Source organism: Protopterus annectens, chromosome 2.part0 (genome assembly GCF_019279795.1).
Source record: "Protopterus annectens isolate FY-2018-M chromosome 2.part0, PAN1.0, whole genome shotgun sequence".
NCBI classification, from domain to species: domain Eukaryota; kingdom Metazoa; phylum Chordata; order Ceratodontiformes; family Protopteridae; genus Protopterus; species Protopterus annectens.
The window spans coordinates 1,341,031,872-1,341,058,025 of record NC_056728.1 but is presented as its reverse complement, the minus strand read 5'-3'; the positions used below and the strand labels follow the sequence as shown (position 1 = coordinate 1,341,058,025).

At 39.6% G+C, this 26,154-nt stretch overlaps 1 protein-coding gene across 1 annotated transcript in view; it reads left to right on the top strand.

The window, feature by feature from the left end:
• ACAD11 (acyl-CoA dehydrogenase family member 11) overlaps positions 1-26,154 on the top strand; it is a 1,831,981-nt gene that overhangs the window by 776,105 nt on the left and 1,029,722 nt on the right. The window contains exon 12 of the mRNA XM_044061525.1: positions 6,926-7,033. Within this exon, the coding sequence (XP_043917460.1) occupies positions 6,926-7,033 (108 nt within the window). The remainder of the gene's footprint in view (positions 1-6,925; positions 7,034-26,154) is intronic.

Here is a 26,154-nt window from a genome sequence, read left to right as displayed (position 1 = left end):
CTCTAGAATTAGTTTGGAAGATTTCCAATATGAAAAAGAGATCAACAAATTAAAAGATTGTTTTCAAGAAAGGGGATATAGAAAGGGATTGGTGAACAAAATGGTTGATGGCAGTAAGGGGCTAAGGAAAAACAAGTTTAAACCTTGGCTCAGACATGTAGAGGGTGAGTTGGGGGCACCCCTCAAAACTCATAATAGATCAGATAACCTCAAATTAATGTTCACCTATAGTAGCAATACTGGTGATATAAGGGGAATAGTTGGTAGGAATTGGAATATTTTGAGAAGTGACAGCAAGTTAAGGGATATAGTAGGTGATGGACCTTGTTTTGGTTATAGGAGAAATAAAAACTTGAAAGATCTACTTTGTAGAGAGAAGACTATAACTAGTAGGAATTTATTCAAAGAAACAGCAGGTAGTGCACCCTGTGGATCCTGCAAAGCCTGTCCGCACATAAACAGGGATACGATATTTAGACACCCTGTGAGTGGTAAAGTCTTTAATTTTAAGGCAAAGGCTACTTGTAGGACAACTGATCTGGTATACCTGGCAGAATGTTCACAATGTCCCTGTTTCTATGTGGGAAAGACAAATAATATGTTTAAGGTGAGGGCGCTTCAGCATCTCTCCTCTATAAGAAATCATGATGAACATAATGCCCTCTATAGACATATTCAGACTTATCCCACACATAGATTTAACTTTAGGGCCATTGTTAATGTAAGGTTGAACAATAGGGGTGGAGATATTAAACTTTTAACAGAGACAATAGAGTCCAAATGGATTATAGAGCTGATGGCCCGTAAGAGTCCGGGTTTGAATGATGTAATACCCATGAAGCCCGCCCTTAAGAATAGGCGGACTTTTTACTGATTGTTTATTGGCTGGTGGATAGTTTAAATTTTAGGAATGGATGTCATGTTGTTATCTGAAGAAGGGTTGTTACCCGAAAGCGCTCATCTTTGTATTTCTGTGTTCTTATTAAAACTTTTGGTCACATAGCAGTGTCCTGCCACGTTTATTTTGGATTATGTGGATAATTTGATTGCAGTTTGAGAATACTTCCAGCATTTTTATCCACCAGATGATATGAGGCAGAAGACAATAGTGATGCTGCCCAGTTCAGATCAGCAACGTTTAAACATTGAGTCACCAGCACTCACTGGCACAGGAGGATAAAGCCATTTCAGTGTTCCAGATATATATAGTTTGAATCATGGCTTAAGCACTAGAGGAGCCTGAGTGGGCGATGGGAAATGAGTGGCTACTGCTTGTCCATCCTAGAGGGAACTTGCAGTGTTTTCAGTTTGGCTGTACTGCTGCTCTAGTGAGGGACATCAAATGCAGCCTCCTAAGCCAATGATAATAACCCTACTCTGGGCATGTGAAGGAGTGCGCACACAAAGAAGGTGGGGTGTTGGTAGTCTCTGGTGATGTAGGTGCTCATGTCATCACCAGGGAATGGGTCAGGGTTAATAGAAAAATGCCCCAATTAAGACACTAACATGGTTGCCTGGATGATAGTTTTCTCTGCACTTCACTCCCCATACTATACTGGGTCCATTCGCAGCACAGGGAAATAACAGGCTGATTCTCATTAGGGGAGGCTTGATGTTTGCAGGCACAGGGGCAAAAATCATACAGAAGAAATGTGTATGTGTGTAGTACATCAGCCCTTTTTAATTTCCTGCTAGCTCAAATCCATCAGATAGTGTTGCCAATACTGTCTAATGGAGGAGATTACTCAGCAAAAATGTCATGCAGAAGTTTCAGACATAAAACATGCAGCAGTATGAAGATAGTGCAGTTGATTCCCAAGACTGAGAGACGAAAGTTGAAAGAAGAGGAGGATGAATGTCAGAATTTTGAATTGTGAGATAGATTCATATTTGAATGTGAATTGTGATATGTTTTCTAGAATTTGAAGGTGTGTTGTATATTGGGTTGTTTTTGGTTAATTGTGTTAAAATGTGGTGTTTTGTGATATGTGTTGTCTGGTTTACTTTTATTGTAGGGATTTTGAAAATGGACAGTTGCAGAGTTATGCAAGCCTCGGAATAAGGAAATCCAAAAATTCTGATCTAAATTATTAATGTTGGAGTACATATTCTTATCACCAAGTGGTGTGACTCGGAATGAAGAATAATACATTAAGGGGTACAGGAAGGAGAGCACCTTGCATAGGCAGTGGCAGTGAAGCCTTACCATAAGAGAATGGCCATTGAAACATTAGTTTTGACACCGTTTGTTGTTTTGGTGTTAGAAGTCTTTGTGTTAGATTTCTGAATGTTAAGATGGGTTTAGATCAGCTTGTTGAATAAAATATCATAGCGTCACATTAGAAAGTATAAATGGAGACAAAAATTAATTTTTGCAAAAATCAGTTTATTGCAGCTTAGTTGTCCTACTAAGGCTGTACCATACAGAATATGGACAAGGATGTCCAGTGTATGATGTTGTACACTGTGTAAACCATTTAACTGGAACTTCAACTACGCATATCTCCTAAGAAGAATAAAATGTGCTGCTTGTATGATACCATGTCCATTGCCATGAAATGAAGCTCATGTTTTTATGTCTGTGTTCAGGTGGCATTTGAAGAGGGGAAAATCTCATCTAATGTGTTCTTTCCTTATAGCAAGAATGCTGTGAAGTTCCACCATACCTTCTTGCATATCTGTAAGAGCGGACATCCACAAGTTATTGCAACCCATGTGAAAAATGATTATTTAATGTTTCTCCAGAATTTTATTTATACTACAAGCTGTGTCCATAATTTTTTCCCCTAGACAAGCAAGTTCCAATCAGCTGCTCCTTACTTTACATTACCTCTGATGTATTTTATGGACTCCATAAAAGTCACAAATGAACAGAATATTTTTGGGTTGTCTTAGTTGTGGTGGGTACCTAATGGGTGTTATCTATTGTCCTAGGTGTGTTAGTAACTATCACTAAATGTTGTGTATTCTTAACTTTATGAATTCTCACAGTATGTAATCTCTATAATCATACTGTAGTAGTAGCAGTGTCAAGTTCTTTTTAAATATGTAGCTCTGTTTTTTTACATTCTGCATTCCCTCTGACTCATCGTCATTAGAATTCTAAGGAACCTTAGTATATTTTTTCTTTTAGGCTCACTTGATGTGTTAGTTGCCAAGGGTTTTGCGTCTGAGAGCTGCATAAAGTTGCATGTTTCATGGATGCTTGAAGAGTATTAAGGTTCTCACAAAGCATGTTGCAGCTTGTAAAGTGATTGAATGACAGCTTATACTGTTACTAACATCTAGTTATACAGTAGATTGAAATTGATGCTGCACATTTTATCAATAGTTTTTCTACTTAGTTTGTCAGATTAGAAATGTAGGTTTCTGTATTTGAGCTTAATTTATTATTTATTTACATTTGTTACATGGGTAGTGTCCAACTGGACCAGTAGCTGATTTTCAGCAGAGACCCGGGGACAAAAGCTCCAGACAAATTAACAAATTATAAGCAAGATTATAAGCAGAACAATTACTAAGAACACAGTAGTTAACATGGATATGGGGTAGGCTATGGATGGAGCAGCTGTTTACAGGAATTCATTGGGGAGCTGGCCTGTGGCAAGACAGCAGGGTTTTAATTTACTTAGGGAGTTTTTTTATGTACATAGTCTGAATGGGCTTGAGGGAGAAAGAGTTTGCGTCTTCAGTGGTGGGGGGTACGTTCAGTTGGTAGAATTGTTTGTTGTCTAGGAGGATGGTGATTGAGTTAATAAAGTGGGAGTTGAATTGTGATGCTATGGGCTCAGAGGTATTACATGTGGAGAGAGTAGGGGTGGCGCTTTTACTTTTTTTTGTCATTGGATATTTTTTTCTTAGCTTGACTTCTTAGTTGCTGAAATATGGTAAAAAAAAATCATTTGTATTTTTAGTGGTATGGTAGCGTGACCAGGCTTTGTCCCTTTGTTGAATTAGAGCCTTAGTGTCATTAGATAGCCATTATAATTGTTTGACTTTGGTATGAATTTCCCTGGTGGGGGCGAGATTATTTAGGATTTCAAGGAATTTATTATTGAAGTATTTGACTGCAAGGTCTAGTTGTGTAGTTAATGATGTATTAAAAATGTTAAGTAATTAGGCCTGTCACAAGAGTAAGCTTAGATACTAGTAACTAATGTTAACAGTGATTTGGCTCTTAGTATCCTATGGCAGTGCCATGAATTATTAGTAAAAACTAATTTATATGTTAGGTGACATTTTGTCCAAGGTTGACAGAAATTCAGTCAGGAGTTTGGTCAGCTCTAATAATGCAAATAGAGACTTGCCTTGTTACTCTTTGCTAGAAATACTTTGTCCTGTCATTGCCACTGGATTCCGCTGGAACCAACAACTTAGAATGCTAGATTTTAAGTTCCTTGTGAAATCAGTCTGAAATGCCATGGGGCATCTTATCAGTGTGCAATGAGATCAGTCAGTGTGCAATGAGATTAAGGAACGTATCTCACAGGGTTATGAAACTGAAAAGCTGAACAGCCATGGTGGTTCCCGCATTGGCAAGTTGAGGCAATATGCAGCCTGACAGGCACATCACACTTGTGGGACAGAACTGCAAACCATTGTTACAGCAACTAATAAGATTCCTATGCTGCTAGAATTGTGACTCACAGCTATTAATCAGATAGTGGTGCACTCATCCCATGGAACCATGTAGACATAAGTAATTCAGAGAACCTGTAGTAATACATCATATATGGAAGTGTAATGAGTGCTTGGTGCAGACAGTATGTAGGGACAGCCACTGTGTATAGCGATGTGCAGTGGTATATTATATGGATATCTATTATGATACTGTATTGTCCCCTAAGTTCCATTATGTAATTTAGATGATGCTGTCTTACCAGTGTTGCCTTCCACTGCAATGGGAATGCTGTCCTAGCCATGCCCACATAGAAAGGAAAAAGAGTTTATATTAGATGAGCGAACTTTCAAAAGTTTGACTGTCATATGGTCGAACTTTTGAAAGTTCGAATGTTTTAATGGTGATCTCCGTACAGTACGGAATGGGAAGATTTCCCTTTTCTGCACTGTAGTGTGATCTGTGAGTTGGTATATTTAAGGAGCGGGGAGGTGCAGGGGGGCTTGCCCACTATGTAAAATGTTCAGATAGGTTATTTGTGTAGTCTACTTTTTTTAATTAGATGTTCAAACTTTTAGAAGTTTGATCATATGGTGTCAACCATATGATGGTCGAACTTTTGAAAGTTCGATCATCTAATATATACTCAAGGAAAAGTACGTTTGCATGGCTGTGCTTATTTCAACTATCTCTGCAGTTGCTACCTAAGGCTTTTAGTATTCCTAGCTGATTGGTGTCTCTGCCATCTGTAGTTGGGAGTCAAAGAAAATAGCTCCCCAGCTAGAGTGCCGGAATTCCTTCCTTCCTTTGTAGAGGATCGGGTTAGTTTATAAATAGCTTGTGTTAACCAGTTTCTCAGGTGGTTGGTGGGGGAATCTGCATTTAGTCTGGCTTTTTGACAGTGTTTTATCTATAAATTCCACCAGCCAGGCCATCTGGTTGTCTCACTGCAGTCTCCCTCCTCCTTTTTCTCTAAAATATGCGCACTACTACACATCTTAGGAAGAGGGGGAAAACAATTTGGTTTGGGATTGCCCCCTTTTTTTCCTTTTGCATTTTTTTCTCTAGATTTAGATGCTACTATATGTATACCAAGGGCTGTCTGTCCTGAATAGTTTATTGTTTTAAGAAATTAAGATGTTTCATCTTGCAGTGTCTTATGTCCTTTTAAAATAAGACATTGCAGCACTGCCTCTTCTAAGCCCTGTTATCTCCAGTATCCAGCAGTGTTTGCAGATCCTTAGATGGGCAAAAAAGCAGTCAGCCTTATTGATCACAATCCACATGGTTAAATGAATTCCATATGTTTTACATACCTCCCACCTGTCCAGATTTTTGCCTTAAATTTTTTGTCTGCTTCTCATAAAATTTGTGATTTTTCTGGATTTTTGTGGTGAATCAGTGAGGGTTGAAGTCACTAAATAATGGCAAGCATTTAAGTTTCAAACTTCTTATCCTTCAGAAAATGCATGGGAACACAAGACTTTTTATTCTAGCAACTTTCTGAGTTCATAAGAGCAATATTTAAAATTTGTCCCTCTTTTGGGGGCTGTGCTCTACTATTAATTTTGGCTTTTTTGTGCTAAAAGGTTGAGAGCTATGATGTTTTGTATTTCATGTCTAGCTAAAGTAGAAATAACAGTACATGGAATGAGAAGCGTGTAACGGCAGTAAATGTGTTAATTAGGAATATTTTTTCCTGAGGGAAGTATGAATTGACTTATTTCATTTTATCAGTTATTTCTAGTACTGGAATAGTCCTAATGTATTAGACAGTATACTATCGCAGAAGACTGCCTGGGTTAATTAGTATCGTATAGTAGCCCATCCATCCAGATCCCCTTTATCCCATTTTTGCTCACAGTACAATTAGAACAAAAAAAATAAATAGTGTTAGTTCCTACTAACTGTAAGGTATACTGGGGAAACCACTAAACTGTGTCTGTCTTTCGGCTTTTCCCGGTTAGGGGTCGCCACAGCAGAACTCTGGTGCACTAATGATTGGTGGTGAATTTTTACAGTGTCGAGTTGCCAACCCGGCACCCAACCTTCAAAGAAGGAATACCCACACACGCTCGCACTTACCTGCATGTCTTTAAATTCACTTGACTGCGGGGAGGACATGCAGACTCTGCACAGAAGACGCTCCAGCTGAGAATCGAACTGAAGAACCTCTTGCTGTGAGGCGACAATGCTAACCGCTGCACCATCACTGCCTCCATACTGGGGAAACCACTAGTGTGATATATGTCTGAACATTGTTCATAGTACCTGTTTCATTTTTTAAACCTATCTCTTTTAATTTAGATACTGGAAACATGGAAGTACTTCACATGTATGGAACTGAAGAACAGAAAAGACAATGGCTGGAGCCACTTCTTCGAGGGGAGATACACTCCTGCTTCTGCATGACTGGTAAGAACTTCTGAACTGTATTTGAAACGTAGAGGAGTAAGTAAAGATGTCCTACACAATAGAAATGAAAAATAGAACATTGCACTACATGATTCAGAACTGGTGGTGTGTATTTCATATTACAGATATTAAGTAATTTAGTTGCTTTGTAGAGTGATTTGATGATTAAAAGAGAATGGCCTCTGTTTTATAGCTTCAGGAGACAACTTGCGATAAATTTCACTGCTGTCATGGTTGCTGAGCATACCTCTAACTGTACAGGTTTTCACAGAATGTCCAGATTTTTGCCTCATATTTTTGGTGTGTTCCTCCTAAAATCTGTACCTTTCTGGCCAATAGCTGCCGATTGAAGTTGTTAAATAATGACAAACATTTGAGTTTAAGACTCCACACCCTTCAGAAAATTCATACTAATGCAAAACCTCTTATTCTATCAACTTTCTAAGTTTGTAAGAGCAATTTTTAAAATCTGCCCCTATTTGTCCCTCTATCATTTTAGGCTTTGTCCTGATTTTTTGCTCTAAGAGGTTGAGAGGTATGTTGCTGAGTAGATTGGAGTGAGAGTGGATATTTGGGTTGTTTCTTTTCTTTTTTTCTTTTCATACTTTCCTCAGGAATGGCCTGTAGAAACGTGGAAAGATAATAGACAGTGGTGAGTCACAATTCAGTGGGAACTGACATTTATCATTTGCTACTCTCTGCATACCCTACAAGACAGCAATGTTTGCAATTTGTTCTAGTGTTGTAAAATTGCTACAGGGTTCCTTTTTTGGGTAAACAGAAATGTATTAAATTCCTTGACCTGGAGCTGAATAAACAACATAAAAAAATATTGTGTTGGATTGTTTATGTAGATGCAATTAAAAATTAAATCAGTACAGGTGTTCTTATTGATACATTTTAAAAACAAACAAAAATCTTTAATTTGTTAATGTCCTTAAATATTTAGATGTCATACAGTTTAAAGACTTGCAAGAAAGAACAACCCACCATGAGAAAACATTACAACAAATATAGTTAAAATAGATAAAGATAAAAAAAGATATAAAGTTTGATGGAAATGAAATATATACATCTGTCTATAAAAAAGCTGTTCATAGAAGTAAATATTTGCACTGTAGGAGAATGCATACACCCCATGTTTTTAAAGGGATTGTTAAAGGGCAGATTTTACACACTAACAGATTAAATACTGCCCTGGATAAATGCATACAACAAGTAGGCGAAGGGATGAATTAATTTAAGGGCAGAAATAACTTGTTGAGTAGTATGAACAGGCATGCTATGACAATGAGGGACACCAGGGCCAAACTGTATTTTTGTAGTGATATAATGGAGAATGAATCAATAACCAGGTCTGATGGTGGTGATATATTACATTATTCTACCACCTTTAGTAGATGTAGTGATGGTGTAAGAAGGATAATAACAGATAATTGGGGAATTCTAAGAACTATGCCCGAATTACAAAATATTGTAGGTGTTCAGCCTAAGTTTACTAAACATAATTGTTCGAACTTAAAAGAGCTTTTATGTTATAAGGATGCCAGACCTGGTCTGACATCTAGACAGTTTAGTAAAATTGACACCTATCCATGCCATAACTGTTGTTGTTGCAATTCTGTAAACAAAGATCAAAGTTTTACACAACCTATCACAAAAAAAGTATATGATTTAAAGTGTGCTGGGACTCAGAATTCTATCAACGTTATATACCTTGCAACTTGCAGGGTATGTTCAAGCTTTTATGTTGGTAAACCTGCAAGACAATTGAAGGACAGAATAATAGAACATTAGTCAGAAATCAGAAGAAATGTTTTAACTATTGTGCTAGCTAAACATACAAATGACAATAACTCAACACACATTTTTAGTTTTAGAGTTATAGATATTGTTAATAGGAATACGAGAGGGGGGATTTGAATAATAAACTTGAACTCGTGTAACCTTGACATCAGTTCTTAAGTATAAACAGTTTATTTCTAAAGTGAAAATTGTGTGGTATGTTTCTTTAAATGTTATGATAATTAATTCTTTAATTAATTTTAGAATGTTATTGGGTGTGCTGTTGTTGAAATGTGGAATCTGGAGCATTTCTCCCCGGGCCTCCGCTGAAAACAGGCTCTGTGGAACCTAGTCGGACTTTAATTCGTAAATGTTAAATAAATAAATAAATAAAATAAATGAGTATTTAAGGATGATGCTACTGATTGATTGTATTATGCACTGATGAATGGTTTCATCTGAACCCGAAAGCTTTGCTGTTCTTAACTTATTCAAGTTTCTTATATGGTATGATGCTGAATCTGTTTTTTTTCTTGCTTCAGTTTTTGTACGAGTTTCTGTCTTACTGTGGCTCTTATTTTTGTTTGCATTATATTGTTTTACAGCAAGTAAGGAAGGTCCCGTTCCTTCAGTTCTTGTGCTGCTGCTTCCTGAGTCATTGTGTGTGTGTGTGTGTGTGTGTGTGTGTGTGTGTGTGTGTGTGCGCGCGCATGTGTAAAAAAAATGCCCCACTTAGGGATAGCAGGTGGTTAGTTAATTTGCTCAGGCCTAAACCCTGTACCTCAGTCACAGAAAACAAGAGTCCAAATCCTCTACCCCAACCACCAAGCTGTTCAAAAAAATTGAGTTGAGTTTCAAGTACATTTTCAAGGAGATGAGTTTCAAATGCATTTTTCAAGAAGTTGAGTGTTAGGTGCATTTACATGTAACTGAGTTTCAAGTGCATTTTTCAAGGGAAGAGAAGTTTACGGCTGCTCATGCTAAGTCTGTGTACAATGTGCAGTTGTTTTGTTTAGCAAACGGTATCACTATTGTGCTGAAAAAATAAAAGTATTGTTTGTAGCACAACAGGTATCACACTTGGTTTTGATGCAGAAGGTTGTGGGTTCCACTGCCACAGCATGCAAATGGATTGCTGATCCTGTGTTGTACTTTCAGGGGGGTGGGATGCTGCAGTCCTGAGTATGTCTGCTTGTTTGAGTAAAAAGTTACTTCAAACAATATTGTCTGTATGTTCTGCATTATTCTTTGGAATTATTTGGAAATGACGAAAGTTGAAGAAATAAGGCCTATAAAATACAATATGTAAATGCCTTTGGTTGCCTACACTATTCTATTTCTATTAATAAATTGCTGAAGATTTGTGTTAAAGAAGAGTAAAATGAGTCCTAGAAGACATAGCAGAAAGAGAGTGAGTACTCTAGTTGAAAGTCCTATTTCAGGAACGACCGGGGACGATTCAGGCACAAATAAAGCAATAGTTTTTTTTATTGTACATAAATGATCGTGTGATTCATTAAACAATCAATGGGACCATTCAGGCACAAATAAAACAATATTTTTTATGGTACATAAATGGTAGTGTGAGTCATTAAACAATCAGCAAATGAATCAATGATTCATTAATATACATAAATGGTAACGCAATTCATTGCACAATCACCATTAGCAAAGTTTGTATTAAGGTAACATGAAACATTCTAAAACTTTAGTGGAAAAAAAAAACAGTCACAAGTACGCAGTACTTAGCATAAGTCTATAGTACTGCATTAGTCATAAATAGAATATCTCTTACTATTTGCAGAGGAGAAACCTGGGAGTAAAGGTGAGGTGTTCACAGAGTAGTAATCATCATCATTATCATCTTCTTTCGGCTGTTCCCGTTAGGTGTCGCCACAGCGGATCACCTGTTTCCATTTCTTCCTGTCCTCTGCATCGTGCTCTGTCACACCAACCACCTGCATGTCCTCTCTCACCACATCCATAAACGGCCTTCCTCTTTTCCTGTTACCTGGTAGCTTCATCCTTAGCATCTTTTTCCCAATATATTCCGCATCCCTTCTCAGCACATGTCCAAACCAACGTAATCTTGCCTCTCTGGCTTTGTCTCCAAACCTTCCAACCTGGGCTGACCCTCTAATATACTTATTCCTAATCCTGTCCACCCTTGTCACACCCAGTGCAAATCTTAACATCTTTAACTCTACCACATCCAGCTCTAACTCCTGCCTTTTTGTCAATGCCACTGTCTCCAACCCATATAACATAGCTGGTCTCACTACCCTCATGTAGACCTTCCCTTTCACTCTTACAGGTACTCGTCTGTCACAAATCACTCCTGACACTCTTCTCCACCCACTCCATCCTGCCTGTACTCTCTTCCTCACCTCTATTCCACACTCACCGTTACTCTGAACTATTGACCCCAAGTATTTAAACTCATCCACCTTCGCCACCTCTACTCCTTGCATCCTCACCATTCCTCTATCCTCCCTGTCAATACGTTGTACAAATAAAAGAGAGTGTATTTAATAATAATTAAAAAAAAAAAAAAAAAAAAAGTAGCTGTTGAAACTTGACAAAAAAGCTAGGCCATTAATCCCTGTGTTGTTGGAGTGCAAGTGTATATTCTAAAATACCATGGTTGAGAAAGAGAGTGTAGCTAAACAGTAGGGAAGGGGTATAATGTACCGAGTATTCCATCCCACACTTACACTTCATTCTTAGATGTTTAAAAAAAAAGAAAAGAAAAAAACTTGTATACTCTCAGTTAACTGATTTTTAGCCTTAAGAAAAAGTGCTCTGGCTACCATTAAATGAATTGACCTTGCAATGGAATGATTTATACTGAAGCAATAGATACTGCTATGAATGCACCTGCTTGTATTCCTTTCAACATGTCAAACTTCATTTTTTTCTCTGAACTGCTTGTTATTTCTCCTTTAAGTACTGATTGTAGTGTTTCCTATACAGATGTCTCAAAGTTTACTGTTCATTCATTTCCTTATTAATTGACTGTGCCTGCAGACAGTTCATCGGCAACTGCGGAGCTCTGCTGGTAGATAAAAAATAGACCAGCTAACAGTTTTGCAATGATATGACATGGATCATGTTAAATACTTGAAAGTTATAATTTTACATGATTTTAGTGTACACTTCCACCTGTGTACATACCACTAGAGGGACCACCGTAATTTCATATACACACATGTTCATTCACTTCCATGTTTCTTCTTCCTTGCAGACCATGATCACAGCATTACACTGGTTATATCTAGCCTTTGTCTTGTTACAGTATAAACAGCTGAACAAGGTATTCATTAATTTAATATTACTAGGTAAGACCTCTCCTGACATGATCTAGCTTCATACAGGCCTATTTCAATACTAAACGATGATTATAAAGTGTTCATATCTATAATGGCTAAAAAAATGGCAAAAGTAATGCCAAAATGTATATATATGGATCAAGGTGGGTTTTTGGTTGGAGGGGAGGCAAACATTTGACAACATTAATAAAACACTGGTGATCCAGCAGGAAGCAGAATGTAAGAAAATACCATTGTTGGTGGTGGATCTTGATGCAGAGAAAGCACTTGACAGAGTAAGCTGGGTTTTTATGAGTGAGACAATAGAAGCATTTACATTTCCTGAAAAAAATACAATGTTGATTAGGAGGATATATGAGGGATCGGAGGCATAAATTAAAGTGGGTGGGGTCCTGTCTGATAATTTCTGCTTGAACAGAGGAACCAGACAGGGGTGACCTCTTTCCCTAGTGTTGTTTGCATTATATTTAGAACCACTGGCAAAGAAAATAAGGGACTCAGAAATTCAAGGATATAATTGGTATGGAAGTCAAGAAAAGCTGGCTCTATTTGCAGATGATATTGTTTTATTCCTGACAGAATCAGAAAGAGACATTACCTTGTTGTGGAACATTTTGAGATAGTTTCAAATCTTTTAGAGATACAAAATGAATTAAGTAAAATAAAGGCAGTAGCAGTAACCCCTATGTACCCACATGTGAATTTTCAGCAATATCCATATTTATGGGGACTTGATAAAATGAAGCATTTAGGAATATGGATTAAAAATGATTCTGGTGTGGCAGCTAAGGATATGTGGGAAGAGACTAAACAAAAGATAATACAAAAACTGAGAAAATGGAAGATTTATTATATGGATATGGATAGTAATTTTATCAACCAGAGGAGAAGCTGTGGATAGCAATTAATAAAAAGCTGAATGACTTTATCTGGGAGGGGAAGATGGCAGGAGTCAAGTGGGATAAGCTGATTCCTCCAGTAGAAGAACAGTGTGGATTGGGTTTACCCAATTTGAAGGGGTATTTCAGAGCTATACAGTTAAGGCTGCTATACATGCCACAAGCAGAAAACTATAATTCAAAGTGGAAAGAGATGAGGATGAAATGGGGGGGGGGGCTTGGGGGGGGCTCAAGAAACAAGGAGAAACTGGGATTTTGGATGCAGGCCTTTAAGGAGAATAACAATAATCATACATAATACTATATCTGTAAAGTAGCAGAAAGGATCCTAAGAACTAAGCCAACATGGGAATGCAGAAAGGAGATTCTGCCAGGTTTACTGCAATTAGGGATATAGACAGTAGGCAAGAAGGGGCTGGAATTTATTGGAGAACATTGGCAATAGAACCAAGGTACTGGGAGCAAATAACTAGAGAGGGAAAGATGATAGAATGGGAAGAGGACAAGAATTTATTTGGACTGCAGGTTAGAGATTGTCTTCCCTGTCAAGGATTGATATCAGAGTACAGGCAAAGAGAAATACACAGGGGGTCCTAAGTGAAAGACCAGCACTGGTAGACTTTTTAGTAGAATCTAGAACAGCAGCTGCCATTAAAAAAGGAATAATAATTAGAGCATATAAAATATCACATGATAACTATAAGAAGCATATAAAATATCACATGGTAACTATAAGAATCAATCAGAAGAGGTTAGAAAGGATTGGGAAGAGACTGGATAAGCAATTCACAAAGAAACAATGGGAGGATATATGTATGTCTGCCAGATATGCAAAAAAATCTGGAAGATTTAGGATATTTAACCAAAAAACAGTGGATTCCTGGAGGATTGAATGAATAGTAAACTCCGAAGCTCCAGTAACACAAGGCACCAATAAAGGCAGTCCAAAATTCTTCAAAGATGGGATCCCAGCAAAGTTCTCAAATTAAATGTTTTTATTCTACAAAAAAACAAGCACAACAGCAAATAAGCAAGGATTTAGCACTTTAGTCTCCCTATAGGAAACGTCATCGGAATCAAGATAAATAACTTCCTTAAGCTCTTAAATACATGCAAAAACACTCTCATTGGTTGAATTTCAAAGTAATACCCCTCCCACTGACACAATCAATTAAAATAGAAATCCAGATTTTTTTAAAAAAACCTCTATAATGTTACAATATACAAATTTGCCATGTGAAGAAAACATAAAAAAACAAGTTTGTGTATATATACGTATACACATATTTCCAAAAAATACATATAAAAATGTATAAATGTGTGTATATGTACTTGTGTAAGTATATGTAAGTAGCAAAATCAAAAACGAACAGCAACCAATGGTTAAACCAGCACCAAAACAAAATAAAAAAACATCCAGGGAAACAAAGCGTTCTGTTCTGCTTTTAATCCAACAAATAGTGAACCAAATAAATGTTCTAGCCAGTGCAAGCATGTAATTAACACAAGTGAAGTTAATCTAATAAGTAGAGCTAGATTATTGACAAGTAAGGGATTTTTTAATTGTGAATCCTTTGGACTGATTTATTTGGTTATATGTGAGGTTTGTGGGTCCTTCTATATTGGAAAGACAGAAAGAAAATTAAAGAGAAGGATCTACGAACATTTAAATGACATCAAAAATAAGAGAGAAACTAATGCCATGTATAAACACAGTATGGAATGTGGAGAGGCTAAATTCTCCTTTTTTGTCCTTGAGGGGGTGAAAAAAGACATTAGGGGAGGCCTTTGGGAGGAGAGGATTGAATACAAAGAAATGTGCTGGCAATTGACACTAGAAGCTGCATCTCCCCCAGGCCTTAATGATACTATCTCTATTAAATCCTTGTTAAAAATGAGAGCTGCTAAACTATAAAAATTATAAAAAGAAGAAAATTACAAAAGGAAGAAAGTTAGAATACTTTTTTCTTTTTTCCCCCTTTTTTCATTGTTTTTAAACAGCAATTTTCATGTTTGGCCACAAGAGGGAGCGCAAACATTTTGTAACAATACAATAAACACACATCTCAAGATTTTAAACTATGTTTTTAAACTACGTTTTTAACCTATGTATATAACTTTTTTTTTTAAAGAATGTTTTTATTGGAATCAAGTTTTTAAAAGATTTTGCATGGTAACCATAAAGTTTTTTGTTGTTCAAACACACCTTTTACAAAAAGTGTATTAAACTCATAAGTTTAAGAAAAATGGAAGTTTTTAATGAGATAATTGTGAATGACATTTGAAACTGTCCTCTCAAGCCCAATAGGTTAGAATGAATTAAGCGGGAAATGTATTTGTATAAATAGAGAAGGAATTAGGAATGTATTATCTGAAGATGTTACAGCTTTACTGTGACGAAAAACGTGTATGAGATTTTCTACGTTTATTCATTGTTTCTATTCAAGTTGTTTTACATTGCCTTCATTTATTTGGTTCACTATTTATTTGTTGGATTAAAAGCAGAACAGAATGCTTTGTTTCCCTGGATGTTTTTTTATTTTGTATATGTAAGTAACACTTAAAAATTTGATTTTTAAAAAAATAGCATGATATGTTTTAGTTTTATGGTATGTTTATGTCATTTCAATTTCTTTGCCCTTAACTTCAGGGCTGGGGCTAGGGAAATATGATCGTTTAACCCTATGAAAACACAGGCATCCAGGCATAACTGCCAGATTAATTCCCTATATTCTAGCCTGGCTTCCCAGTCCCCACCCCCTGTCATTTGGATTCACTAGTTCCAATACCCAAAATTTAAAATCTGCTGTGTTACATTTTAAAATGTGCCTATATAGAGCATTTGTTTCCCTCTTCCTACCAATTTCGTACATATTGTATATCCTTTGCCTCAGGCTACGCTGTTTTGACTATGTAAATTGCCCAACAGGTGGTACAGTAGGCAATATACGCAACCCCTTTAGTTGAACAACGATAATTACCCGTGGCTAAAAGTCTCAGTAGCAGGATAGGGACCTGTAGTAGTTCAAAGTTTGCTATGAAGGTACATTGGGAACATCTGCCACACTTGTAAGTTCCCTTTTTAGTGACTATTCTATTTTCATCACCACTTTTCCTTTTTTTCCAAGATATCCTTTAAGTTAAAATTCCTCCTATAACTATATTTTAAAGGTCTGTTAAATATTTCCAATCTATTGGGCATTGTTCCGAACATTTTCCAATAGGCATTAATCTTTTTTACCAATCTTGTATCCAAGTTGAATGTTGGTCAACGGGAACTGATGTCACACTGGTTGTTGTCTCCCTGCTGTCTTCATCATTACTAGATGTTACTGGCCCATTGAGTAATGGTAAGTATTTTGTCCCCCATCCTGTTAAAATTTCTTCCCTTAAGAATTTTTTAAGGTTATCAGGGTAACCCCTCTCCAGAAAAAGTGATTGCACATAGTCTAGTCCCTTGATTAGATCTTCCTTATCTGATGTCATCTGGGCAGCCCTCACCATCTGACACTTAATTATATTTCTTTTCTGAAAAAATGGGTGATTACTATCAAAGTGTAACTAAGAATTAGAAAAACAGTTCTTTCTATAAACCTGGGACACAAATCTGTTGTTGGCAAAATCCTTCCTGACACTTACATCTAGGTAATGTACTCCGTCCATCCCAATCACATGAGTAAAGTTCAAAAATTCACTTGTTTTATTTAAAAAACCCAAAAAGGGGGGAACCATGTCCTGGGGGTCCCTGCCAGACAATAAAATGTCATACAGAAAATGAAAATATTTTCTTATATAACCCTTGTAACCAGTTTCAAAAACAAAATGTTTTTCCAAATTTAACATGACTTGTCTTTCGGCTTTTCCCAGTTAGGGGTCGCCACAGCGGATCACCGGTCCACTAATGATTGCAGTGGATTTTTATGGTGTCGAGTTGCCAGCCTGGCACCCAACCTTCAAAGAAGGCACACCCACTCACGCACGCACCTACCTGCATGTCTTTAAAGTTCACTCGACCATGGGGAGGACATCCAGACTCTGCACAGAAGGCACACCAAAATCGAACCGGAGAGCTCTTGCTGTGAGGTGACAATGCTAACCGCTGCACCACTATGGCAATATTGGCAAATATGGGTGCACATGAGGCACCCATTGCCACTCGATCTAACTGGTGATAATATTCCCCCTGAACATATATGTAATTGTACTTTAAAACTAGTTCTATGATTTCCAGAACCAGTCTAAATTCACTATCTTTTAGGAATTTGAACTCCACCAACATCTCTTCAAACCATTCCAGTCCCTGGTTGTGCGGAATAACCGAGAACAAATCTTTCATTTCAATTGTAATGAAGGAAAATTTGGGGTTGAATTGTATTTGATTCATTTTTGTTAAAAAATCCCATGAGTCAGTCAAGATATGTGGGTACATTTTGTAAAAGGGTTTTAATTTTCTGTCCACATATATAGCAAGGCATTGGGTTTTCGAGCTTTCTGATGTTACTATTGGCCTCAATGGTGGACCCTATAAACTTTGTGGGCTTTCGGAATCCCAAAAATCCCTGGAATAAAAGGTTTAGAGACTTTAAAAAATTCAAAGAGTTTTTTTTATCTATCAGCCCCTGTGTTAGATTATCTTCCAGGGTCAAATCTATTTTCTTATATGCAATATTTAATTCATTTTGGGAAACTAATGAGTATCTAGTGTCTGTATTCAAGATTTCCATCATTTTAGCTGAATAAGTCCAATTTTCCATTAACACTACCCCACCCCCCTTGCCAGGTTTCATTATGCTCACCTTATTGTTGTACATACGTTTCCCCAACACCATTCTCTCCTCCACTGTCAAATTGTCCTTATACCTTTTGGTGGTGTTAAATGTATTTCTCATGTCATTAACCACTAATGTCTCAAAGTTGTTTAATTCATGATGTAAAGGTGGGTTGTAAATACTCTTCCTGGTCAATTTCCTATCAAAATTTAATGGGGGATGTTCATTAAATGTCAGCTTTAAATTTAATTTCCAGGTGAACATTTTTACGTCTAGAATCAAGTTGGCTAAATCGCCCTTCCTGGCAGGAACAAAAGTAAATCCTTTCTTGAGTAAACTAATATAACTACTATCTGTACTCATGTCTGTGTAGTTGTAAATATGAAAGTTATCTTGTGTGTAAATCAACATTCGATTTCCTATATTGTCACACCCTGTAAAATCAGAACAGTTTACTTGTGAATCCTCACATTGCTCAAGGGTCCCTTCCCTTATCGGGTATAATTGCATTGTCTGATGTTGAAAGTGTTGTGTCCTCATTATTTCGGCATACAAGGGTTGTGATGTTAAATTCCTGATCCTTTCGGATCTCCTGAGACCCTCGTCCCCTAAAAGGGCCTCCTGTCTGACCGTTTCCCTATTTCCCAAATAGTTCATAGTTTAGTACTAAGTTAACTGCCCTTGCAAGCCATTTTAAGCCTAGCCAATTATCCCTTGTGAGGCTCAAACCCTGCACCTTGTGTTTGTAAGGCAAACACCTTAGCCATTAAGCCACCTTCCCAACCCCCTGGTGGTCCCTGTTCTCATAGCTGTTATAATAATGATTGTCCCTATTGTATTGATTATGATTATCCCTATTACTACAGGTAGAATTGTAATTACCCCTTGCACCCCGTTCGTTCTGTTACACCCAATACTATATGCATTGCCATTCCTGTAGTCTCTATCCAGTTTGAATAATTTCCTTTTATAGTTTTTAGAGATAACTTTATCCACATCCTGTAATGCAATCAAGTAATCACGTTTGTATTCATTGATGGTAAACAGCAAATCATCATGTATCTCCTGGTTTAACACATCTATTTCACATTTTAATTTTTTAATAATAATATTGTTGTTATTTACAATGGCTCTCATCAAAACTGTACCACAATCATTTAAAATGTCCACTACTTCATTGCATAACACCAAATCGTGTTTGGTGTTGTTCGGAAACTTATTAATTCTAAGGCCTTTAGGCACATGTTTTCATTTAATGCTTTTGGTAAAAAAACAATTGTATAGTGATAAAGATTTGTATTTAAGCATTTTAGTTTTTAAAGTCTTACATATTTCCACAAACGAAGCATTCCTTTCAGTTCTCTCCATTGTCGCAACCTCTGTTGTTGCAAAGTTCATGTTCAGCCACACGTTGAAATCCAAATGAATATAATGTCCTAACCTACAGAAATTACCAGCGTGATCCAAATTACAATTGTTTTGAGTAGAAAAAACCTTGGACCATCTTGTTGATTCAATACAGAGCCGTTTGTATCAGGTAAAAGCCATAAGCCATGTTGGCTCTTGGGGGGGGGGGGGGTGGCAGTGATGTCACTTCCTGGTTCACTTGCTTCACCTGAGCACACGGGATCAAGTTGTCCAAATCTGTGATGCTTACATTTGGCTGGGAAAACAGGTGTATGAGCTTAGTAAACTCACTGATCAATGTCCTCTTGTTTCTATTACAGTGAGGGATTCCTCAGATAACCTGCATTTCCATACCACAAAGTTTAAACCAATAACCAAAAAACAGTGGATTCCTGGAGGAGTAAATGACTAGTAAACTCTGAAGCTCCAGTAACACAAGGCACCAATAAAGGCAGTCCAAAATTATTCAAAGATGTGATCCCAGCAACATTTTCAAATGAAATGCTTTTATTCCACAAAACAACAAGCACAACAGCAAATAAGCAAGGATTTAGCACCTTCGTCTCCCTATAGGAAACCTCGTCAGAATCAAGATAAATAACTTCCTTAAGCTCTTAAATACATACAAAAACACTCTCATTGGTTGAATTTCAAAATAATACCCCTCCCATTGACACAATCAAAATAAAAATCCAGATTTTTTTTTTGGATTGGGAATACCCAATTTGAAGGGGTATTTCAGAGCTTCACAGTTAAGGCTTCTATACATAGCACAAGCAAAAAACTGTAATTCAAACTGGAAAGAGATGATAATGAAATGGGGGGGGGGCTCAAAAAACAAGGAGAGACTGGGATTTTGGATGCAGGCCTTTAAGGAGAACAACAATAATCATATAGAATATTATATCTATAAAGAAGCAGAAAGTATTCTAAGAACTAAGCCAACATGGGAATGGAGAAAGGAGATTCTGCCGATAGAGTTGAGTGCAATTAGAGATATAGACAATTGGCAAGAAGGTGCTGGAATTTATTGGAGAACGCTGTCAATGGAGCCAAGGTATCGGGAGCAAATAACTAGAGAGGGAAAGATGATAGAATGGGAAAATGCAAAGAATTTATTTGGACTGCAGGTTAGAAATTGCCTTCCCTATCAGGGATTGATATCAGAGTATAGGCAAAGAGAAAGACACAGGGGGGTCCTAAATGAAAGACCAGTGCTGGTAGAGTTTTTAGTAGAATCTAGAAGAGAAGCTGACATTAAAAAAGGAATAATTAGTAGAGCATATAAAATATCACATGATAACTATAAGAATCAATCAGAGGAGGTTATAAAGGATTGGGAAAAGAGACTGGATATGCAATTCACAAAGAAACAATGGGAGGATATATGTATCTCCCAAATATGCAACAAAATTTGGAAGATGTAGGATATTTGCTTGGAAATGTTTACATTGATATTTTTATACCCCAAGTAGACTCCAGAGAATTTTTCCCCAGGTAGATAGCAAATGTTGGAGGTGTGATGGGGAAGAAAGAGATAATTGGAAATATATTTTCTGGGAGTGCGGTAAGTTGGCGGACTTTAAGGATTCCCTGCGGGATGCATTGTCAGAGATGCTGGGTGGGCCGACTGGTGTGATGATGGAGATGATTTTTCTGAGCTATGATACAGAATTGGAATTGCCTAGACATGGTAAGGCCTTGCTGTGTCTAATTATGGTAGCTGCCAAAAAATCAATTACTACAAAATGGAAATTAAAATCTAAACCAACTGTACTAACTATAGTAGTGAACATAATAACATAAATAAAACAACTGGAATTGAGATTTTTAGATAAGGGTAGCAGTAAACTACTTATGAAAAAATGGGAATTGTGGGAACAGTGCTTACAAGGGAGGAATGAGGTTAAAAAGAAGGCAGGACTTAAAGGAGCTATATAATGTTTGACTGAAAATGATTGGATAGATTATAAGTGATGTATAATGTTAGCAACTGCAATTGTGTCATTATGGTTTGTGATATAAAATGCTTGCAACTAGGATTGTGTTGGTGTGGTTTTTCATTTATATACTTTATATAAATATATATTTTTATTTATATACCAGTCCTTGCCCCAACAATACACCCTTTGAAACTGCATCCATTTTCAATTCTTACTTCATTGACAACATAAAGAAACTTATCCAGACTTCTAACTCATTCAGTCTCTCACCACCCACAGCTCCCCAACAGCAAAACTCCCCCTTCTCACTAAGGCCATTTCCCCCAAGCTGTATTATTAAAACTCCTCCTCAGACTTAAAACTGACAATCTGACATCTTTCTTCCTAAAAACTGATGCCACATCAGTAGCATACCCTGTCTCCATCCTTGTGAATGACTCAATCACTGAATTAACTGTTCTTACTCTTTGGAAAAAATTCTTTACTATATCCATCCACAAAGGTGGAAACTCCACAGAACTTTCTAATTTCCGACCAGTTTGCCATTCTTTCTCCCCTCTCAAAAATGCTTGAACACTGCATCCATAAAGAACTCATGGCTCACCTCACTCAAGGGAACCTGATCACCCCTTCACAGCACTGCCTTCGCTCACACCGCATCACCTCTACTGCTCTCATTTCCTTTACCAAGCCAGAAGTAATAATAAACTTGTGTCCTGTCTCTTCCTAAATCTGTCAAAAGCCTTTACTACTGTCTCCCACCCTATCCTCCTCTAAAAACTATCCCAACTCAGCATTTCTATCATCATCATCTTCTTTCGGCTGTTCCCATTAGGGGTCACCACAGCAGATCATCTGTTTCCATTTCTTCCTGTCCTCTGCATCTTGCTCTGTCACACCAACCACCTGCATGTCCTCTCTCACCACATCCATAAACGGCCTTCCTCTTTTCCTGTTACCTGGTAGCTTCATCCTTAGCATCTTTTTCCCAATATATTCCGCATCCCTTCTCAGCACATGTCCAAACCAACGTAATCTTGCCTCTCTGGCTTTGTCTCCAAACCTTCCAACCTGGGCTGACCCTCTAATATACTTATTCCTAATCCTGTCCACCCTTGTCACACCCAGTGCAAATCTTAACATCTTTAACTCTACCACATCCAGCTCTAACTCCTGCCTTTTTGTCAGTGCCACTGTCTCCAACCCATATAACATAGCTGGTCTCACTACCCTCTTGTAGACCTTCCCTTTCACTCTTACTGGTACCCGTCTGTCACAAAACACTCCTGACACTCTTCTCCACCCACTCCATCCTGCCTGTACTCTCTTCTTCACCTCTCTTCCACACTCACCATTACTCTGAACTATTGATCCCAAGTATTTAAACTCATCCACCTTTGCCACCTCTACTCCTTGCATCCTCACTATTCCTCAACCTTTCCACTGCTACTATAGCCTGGTTTAACAGCTACCTCTGTGATCGGCAGCAATCTGTCATATGGCTCTCTGCATTTTCTCCATTTCTTCCCATCAAAACAGGCATCCCACAAGGCTCTATTCTTGGACCCCTGCTTTTTAGCATCTTCACAAATGAATTACACAAATCCTGTCCCTAGTCTTCCCTCATACAGTATGCTGATGACTCTACTATTATATCCATAGCTGGCAATCCAACTGAACTACTTACCCTCACACAAACATCTTTCAAACACACAGAAATATGGCTTACCAATAACCAACTAATACTTAATCTGAAAAAACACAAAGCTCCTACTCTTCCTCCCAAAACCCCTCTCCCACCTCAAATCCCCATTTAACATCTATTTAATGAACAAGACTAACATCACACCTGAAAACCAGACTAAGCTCCTTAGAGTAATCATTGATGACCAACTGAAATTTGACCTTCACATACATCACTGTGTTAAGAAACCCCACCAAAAGCTTGGCCTCCTATATAGAAACAAAGGATCTGAAGTAGGCAGACTTCATTTGTCTGCAACCTGTGGGTATCGGATCCGACCTCGGATCCGAGCCGGCAATTCAAAAGCTTAGGCTCCGAGCTCCTAGCTCCTCCCTCTTACCCATAACCCCTTGCCAAGCCCTGACTGACCTCAGATTTCGTTTGCCGCTTTTCAAGTAGCTACGGAATTCCAGAGCTCCTGGCATTGGTGAAGATAAGAACTATTTTTTTGACTAAAAAAGTTTTAAAAATCTTTATTTTCTTTCTTGATATAGTTAGTGTTGAGTGTGTTTAGGCTTTCCTCTCTCTTTTATTTAATTTTCTCGGGTTTTGCGTAGTTTGTTTGTGTGTGTTTTGTGTTAGGCCTTAGGGTTGCGATGTCTGAAGCCCATAAGGCTGTGTTCTCGAAATGTACCGAGTGTGGCCATAAGCTGTACCCAGTGGATGGCCACACTCGGTGCGTTAAATGCTTGGGGGTTGAACACCTGTCATCTGGTTGTACCATTTGTGCAGGGTTCAACCCCCAGGCTTTGAGGAAGCGGAGGTCGAAGTTGGTGCTGGCGGGTCTTTTACCTCCAGATACCGCTTCGGCCTCTGCCCCTTCCACTCAGCAACCTGTTGCTGTGAGTTCTCCCCCTCCGGCTGGGACTCAACCTCCCTCTAAGTTGCCGGAGGGGAAGGAATCCTCTAGGGAAAGACAGAAGGAGAGGCACAGGGAGAGGCACCACAAGCGAAGAGCCGAAACTTCCAGTTCGGCTCCTCCATCTAAGCGGGCCTCCCCTGTGCCTTCTAGCTTTCCTCCTCCTCGGCTCCACTCCCCTCGGTTCTCTCCTGGACCCGAGGAGGAGGAGGCTAGCCCTTCCAGGAGGTCTCCGAGGCGGCTCCCTAGGTCCGCTTCGGTGGCCTCCACTAGGTCAACGTTTTCTATGAGTGAAGCTGATATGGACCGGATGGTGAGGAAATTCATCCAGGCCCAAATGCAAATGGGAGTGCTCCTAGCCCCCCCCCCCAATCCGGGAGGGGCTTCGACCCCTTTTTTTGCCCCCTTGGCTCCTTCTCCGACCCATACCACGGGTTCGGAGCTGTCGGCGCCGGGCAGATTTGGATCCGGGGGTGGGTCGGATCCGATGGGTCGGTGCACCTCGGATCCGTCCCATCCCTTGAGTGCTTCGGGTACTTTGGACCCGACCTCTCGGAGCTGAGGGCCGAGCCTTGGATCCGAGGGAGCTGGTGTGTCTTCGGCTCCGTCCAGGTCGGAGCACACCGGTCTCTCGGATCCGACGGTTTCGGCTCCAACTCCGATCCGTGCGTCGGATCCGAGTGGGGGTCGGCTCTCGGGGCTTAGAGAAGCTGGCTCCCCCTCGGCTTTCGACGTAGTGGAAAGGGCACTGTCGAGGACATCCGGACCCCCGGTCCCTGCCACGGCTCCATCCCACACTCCATTGCAGTTGGGCCAGGCCCCCACCAGCCGGTCCCAGGGACAGCCCGCCTCGATGTCCCAAGTGGTTCCCTTGGAACATCCAACTGCTGAAGAGTACTCCTCGGACAGCCCCCCGATGAAGTACCTCGGAAGCGTAAGTGCAAAAGGAGGCACATGGACTCCCCTGAGTCCGTCACTGAAGGCACAGACTTGGATGAAGGGGAAGGCTCCCCCAGGTCACCCCATGAGGACGTCTCATTTGGAGACATCATGGAGATGTTAAGGATCGGGGGGGGGGGTGGTCTGCCCCCAAGGCTTCTTCGGACGAGTCTGTGTTCTTGGAGGCATTCGAGGCGGGCCCTTCTACCTCTTGGGTGTCCCCTCCTGCTGACCCCCTGGTGGATCTTATTTCCATCAGGGCGTGGAAGGATCTGGACACCATTGAGCCTATCCCTAAGCGCCCGGACCGCATTCTTTCTCCTCCGTCTGACCGCACCCACTGGAGTAAGGGTCCCCCAGTAGATGCCATGATGATGGCTGCAGCCACGAAGAGGGAATTGGCCCAGGAGAGTCCCTCCATGCATCCTCCGGGCAAGGAGTCCCGTTCGATGGATCGCATTGGGAAGCGAGTTTTTAGTTCAGCAACTTTCTCCTTGAGAGCGCTGAACTACATGGCACATGTCATTAGGATGCAGCGGGATCTGATTAAAGAATACGCTGCATCTCCCCCGGAGTCCATCTCGAGTGAGGATAAACAGGTTTATTCCACCCAAATGGCCACTCTCAGATCAGTTTCCAATACATCTATGCGGCTACTTTCTCATGCTACTGAGGGAACCGCTAGAGCCAGCGGAGCAGGCCTAGTCATGAGACGACAGGCCTGGCTCCGCCATTGTGATTTTACAGAGCCCTTCAAGGCGACCTTCGCGAATGCCCCCTTCGATGGTTCTGCCTTGTTTGGCAAGACTGTTCGCGAGACATTAGTCCAGAGCGAAAAGGACGGGAAGACGCTGTCTGCCATCGGAGTCCGCTTCTCAGCTCCCCAGAGGTCCTTCTCTAAGAACCAAAAGGGACAGAAGAAGATGTGGTTCCGGAAGTCGCAGCAGTCCCAACCTGCTCCGGACAACCAGTCCTTCCGTGGCAGAGGAGGACGGGGAGGTCGTCGTGCTAGAGGCAGGGGGGCTCCTGGCAACTTTGGGTCCAGAGAACCTTTCTCTGATAGATCCACGCAGCAGCCCTGAAGGGTTGCCCGGCTGTCCGTCTCTGGAGGCAGTCGGGGGGTGGTTTTCGAGGCACCTGACTTCTTGGGAGTCCATAACAACAGACAGTTGGGTGCTTGCTGTCATATCCACAGGATATTCAATTCCCCTATTCAAGGTTCCGAAATCTGCAGCCTCCCAGATGTTCCACCCGACCAAAGGCGGCAGCTATCGAAATCGAACAGCTGCTAGAAAAAAGAGCTATCCAGCGCGTCCCCCGAGATCAAACCGGATTAGGGTTTTACTCCAGGTTCTTTTTGGTGCCAAAGAAGACGGGGGACTTAAGACCAATCTTAGACCTTTCCCAGCTGAACCTGTCAGTAACCAAGCAAAGTTCCGGATGGTCA